The sequence below is a fragment of the Alligator sinensis genome, unplaced genomic scaffold, assembly GCF_000455745.1.
Source record: "Alligator sinensis unplaced genomic scaffold, ASM45574v1 scaffold13_1, whole genome shotgun sequence".
NCBI lineage: Eukaryota > Metazoa > Chordata > Crocodylia > Alligatoridae > Alligator > Alligator sinensis.
The window spans coordinates 436,685-441,374 of NW_005841909.1; the positions used below are offsets into that span (position 1 = coordinate 436,685).

Consider the following 4,690-nt stretch of genomic DNA (forward strand, 5'->3'; position numbering starts at 1 on the left):
GTTGTGAAGTCATGAGATCCTTCCAGGAGAGGAGCGAGATTTTATCCGGTGCCAGCGCCTGAGTGAGCCAGGGATGTGTCCCGCTCTGCAGCAGGGCCGGGCAGCAGTGGTGTTTGGACCGGAGGGGAGGCAGAGGCAGCAAAGGCAGTGCAGGGCTAGGCAGGTAACAGGGGGTCTTTCCCCCTGCCCCATCCCCTCTGTGTTCAGCGGTGTCCTCAAAGCCCGCAGAGCTGCGCCCTGTGCAAATGCAAGGGAGGGCTGAATGCACTTGGCAGCAGAACTGCCAGGGCCTGGGTCACACCAGAGCCCCATCTCGCCCGGGCTCGTGTGCCAACCCGCCCTTCCCCTCCCCATTCATCCCCGAGCACAGCCCGTGGGCACCGAGCATGGAGAGCTTAGCCCTGCCAGGCTTGCTTTTTGGCTCTTGTTGGTGTTGGGAAGTTTGAAGTCCGGCCTGCCTAAGCCCAGAGTTTCTCAGAGGTCTTCTAGATCTGTTCCTGGTGCTTGGATCTAATTAGGCAGAGTGCTAATGGGGGGAAGGGGGGTGCTTAGCAATCCCTTCAATGCAAAAAGTTTAGCCCTTCCCAAGTGGCTGCTTCTTGTGGGGGGGGTTTGAATGTGGACAAGAGTTGGGCTCACGCAACTCCTTGCTACAGACTGGGGGGGGTTGTTCCTTTGTTTCCCCCCAATGGGCTTTGTGATGGGCAGTATTTATTTAGCCAGGAGCCCTTTGTGTCTGCAAATGGCTGCAATCAAGTTTTGTTGCAGACAATTAGCTCAGGCCAGGCAATGCCTCCGATGCAAATGCGATACAATGTGCCCATTGCAAGGCGGGGGAGGGGGGCTGGAGGAGTGGGGGTGCTGCTCGTGGAGGAGGGCTGCCGCTTGCTGGAGGGGGGCAATGCCTCTCCTCCCCTCCTGCGGGTGGGATGTGTGGATCCAGGCAGGCTGTCCCCCCATGCTGCAGGCCTGGGGGAGCTGGGAGGCCTTGCCCTGCTCCGGGCACAGCCAGCCTCAGCTGCCCGCCTTGTTCTCTCCATCTTGCAGAGCCCCTGTCGCAGGCCGGACCCAGCCGCTGCCTCCCAGCACCCAGGGGCGTCGAGACCCCTCTCCCCTGGCCCCGATCGCTGCCTCCTCCCTACCCCGCTCCAACTTTAGCATGATGTCTTATCTTAAGCAACCACCTTATGCCGTCAATGGGCTGAGTCTCACCACGTCGGGCATGGACCTGCTGCACCCCTCCGTCGGCTACCCTGGTAAGCAGCACCCAGCCGGGCTCCTCCAGGCCTTAGCAGCCAAGGAGAGGTAGCTCCTCACCTTGTCGGCCCCTGGGCGCTGGGGGGTGCATGCCCTGCAACCCCCGGCGCGTCCAGGCAGCGGGGCTGGAATAGGTTGGCGGGGGCTCCCTGAGGTGGGCAGGAGCAGGAGGATCGGTGCCTGGGGGGGGATATGCCCGGGGTCCCTTCCCTCGGAGCCAGGCATCTCCCTTCCCTAGGGGATGGGGAGAGGTTGGGGTGGGGGGTGCGGGGGAGTTACTGAGGCATCTCCCTTTCTAGGAGGCGGGTGGGGGGCTGGAGGGGGGGGGCTGCCCGGGCGCGCTCTTCGCCAAGACCCGCTACCCGGACATCTTCATGCGTGAGGAGGTGGCGCTCAAAATCAACCTGCCTGAGTCCCAGGAGCAGGTAAGCATGGCCCCCACCCACTCCCCCCTCCGCCCCCCGCTGACAACTGGGCACGACCCTGCCTCCTTTCCCTCCCCACCCAGCCTGGCCCTGGTGGAACAGGGCGCCCGGTCCCCTTCTGGCCCTGTCCAAGCGCTGCCTCGCGTCTGCACTTGGCCTGCTGTGGACTCCACGGGCTCCTTTGGCGCCTGCCTATGGGAGCGGCAAGGGGGAAAGGTGCAGGGGAAGCCTCTGGGGGTGCCCTTGTGAGCAGGAGGCTGGCGCTGGGGAGGAATGGGTCAGATGCTGTCCCCGGGGCATTGCAGGGCTGGGCCAGGGGTAGTTGGGGGACATCTCCTCACACCCCCGATGGAAGGAAAGCAAACCTCTCTTCCTTCACCCCTTCAGCGGTCAGGTTTTATCTGAGCCAACTGCCTTCTCTTGGAGGCCCTGCCCTCAGGGCGCCTTTCCTGAGCCCCACGGACAGGTTATTCCAGTTAAATGGCTGCATTGTCACGTCTGAGGCCTTTCCCTAGGGCACCTTGGTGACCAAACCCTCCGGTGTCCATGCAGCCAAGAGGCCCGTTGCAGTAAGAGCAATAAGCTGAGGAAGGCTATCTTGGCTGAGTGGTACCCAGGTGCCGTCGGCACTGGGTCTGTGGATGGCCAGCTGGGAAAATCCACAGGGAGAGGCTGCTCAAGGTCCATTATCTCTTCTTTTTCTCTCACCACTGAGCAAACTGGTTAGACCACGGGCCAAGGCTTTGTGGAGGCAAATGCGGAATAGCTTGCAGCTGGCAGTGCCTTGGAGAGTGGCGGAGGCCTTGCTGGAGGGCAGGGAGGTGAGAGGTGGAGGGGCCGGGAGCTAGTGGCAGCAGGCCTGAGCCCAGTGCGCCAGTGACACCAGCTCTGGGTGATCTGGTCTCCTTCAGAGCTAATCAGTCCCCCCATCCCATCCTTCATCTGTTAATCCCTGCAGGGCTATGGGGGGCAGGATGGCTGGGTTGGGAAGGGCGGCAGGAGAGAAGGGAGGGGATGGCCGGTTGGAGGAACAAACAACGCGCTTTTAAACACACATTTTTCTTTGTTTCCCTAATTGTTTCCTCCATTTATCATGCTCTTTGTTTCTAATTAAGGGCTTGACTTCAATAGGACTTAAATGGGGGCTCCTGGGGCCCCCAGGCTGGCAAGCGTAGCAAATGGTGAGGGCTGTTTTTTCCCCCCCAAAAGTGACCTTATTAAGCAGTTTGATTTGCCCATTCCTACTTGCTATTATTACTAATAATCCCAGAGAGCGGGACCCGCGGAGGCTTTCTTTGCAGCAGCCTTTAAACCAGCCCCGGCTAACAAGAGCTTTAATACACGAGTCCGTGGGCACTCGCCCCTGGCCCTCTCGGAGTTGTCACTCATGTCACTAATCAGAGGCTTCTCTCCCTTTCTCCTTGTTCTCAAGGTGTGGTTTAAAAACCGTAGAGCCAAGTGCCGCCAGCAGCAGCAACAGCAGCAGAACGGCGGGCAGAACAAAGTGAGGCCTGCCAAGAAGAAGAGCTCCCCGGCCCGGGAAGTAAGTTCCGAGAGTGGGACCAGTGGCCAGTTCAGCCCCCCTTCCAGCACCTCAGTCCCAGCCATTTCCAGCAGCAGTGCCCCCGTGTCTATCTGGAGCCCAGCTTCCATCTCCCCACTCTCAGATCCCCTGTCCACCTCCTCTTCTTGCATGCAGAGATCCTACCCTATGACCTACACCCAAGCTTCAGGTTATAGCCAAGGATATGCTGGCTCAACCTCCTACTTCGGAGGTATGGACTGTGGATCTTACTTGACCCCTATGCATCACCAGCTGCCTGGACCAGGGGCCACACTCAGTCCTATGGGTACCAATGCAGTCACCAGCCATCTCAACCAGTCCCCAGCCTCCCTCTCCACCCAGGGCTATGGAGCTTCGAGCTTGGGCTTTAACTCAACCACCGATTGCTTGGATTATAAAGACCAAACTGCCTCCTGGAAGCTAAACTTCAATGCTGACTGCTTGGATTATAAAGACCAGACATCCTCATGGAAGTTCCAGGTTTTGTGAAGGCCTGAAGGAACCCTTTGTGATAATAAAATAATAATAAAAAACATGCTGGGCTGAACATTCCCGTTTTAGTCAGGTCTTGGTTAAATTAAAGAGGAAAAAAGAGAGACAGTTGGTGTGATCATATCCAGATTCATCTCCTGCTCAGAAGCTCTGGAAAGGAATAGAGTGGAAATGAAGGAAGACGGCCTTAAGTGGACAGATCATCTAGTGAGCAGAAAGAGACAGACCAACCTGTGTTCTTTATAGTTTTAGCCAATTGTTGGGTTTCTTTGTTTGAAAGGAATGGAAGAGCATTCCATCTATGGGCCAGTTAAAATAAATTGTCTAGGTTTTTATTTCTTTTGTGTGTGTGTGTGTGGAAAGATCCTTCACCCAGAGGTTTCCAGTGTGTTAGCCAACCCTTGGTTAAAATCTTTGGAATGGACAGCATCTCTCTATCTTTCTCTCTGCTTCTCTCTCTCTCTGTCTCTCTCTTTCTCTTTCTCTCTCAAGCTCATTCAACTGTTTCATGCCCAACTTGCTAGTTGGCACTGAAAGACCTTGGTTCAGGGCTGTGTGGGTTGTGCTACTGATTGTCCTAGCTGCACTACTTTATTTAAAAAAAAAAAAGAAGAAATAATGTTCATAAGGAGTCAATATGTAGTTTTTAAGAGACAATCAGTGTGTGTCTTATATAAATGGTACATCTGTGGTTTTTAATCTGTGCTAGACTTCAAAACTGTGATCTCCTGTATTGTATGCAACTGTGAACTCCGCATCAGCAGGGGTTCTGCTGTGATTTAAATAGGTTATAATTATAAGTGAAATTCAGAGCAACTGAGTTACCTATTATCATCTTAAAAATAAAATAAAATAAAAAAGATCGCCTTGCACCAGAGGTGAGCTGCACTGAAACTTTTAACAACAAACTGTCTCTGAATGAAAGAGAAAGAACGAATACACACAAGGACAC

General features: G+C 55.2%; 1 protein-coding gene across 1 annotated transcript; it reads left to right on the plus strand.

Annotated features, from left to right (window-relative positions):
• Nucleotides 1–882: 882 nt before the first annotated feature.
• Nucleotides 883–4,245, plus strand: OTX2 (orthodenticle homeobox 2). The gene is given in 3 exon segments (XM_014517448.2): nucleotides 883–1,324; nucleotides 1,578–1,682; nucleotides 3,115–4,245. Coding segments are annotated over 3 exon segments (1,149 nt in total). The 5' UTR covers nucleotides 883–901; the 3' UTR covers nucleotides 3,736–4,245.
• Nucleotides 4,246–4,690: the final 445 nt, after the last annotated feature.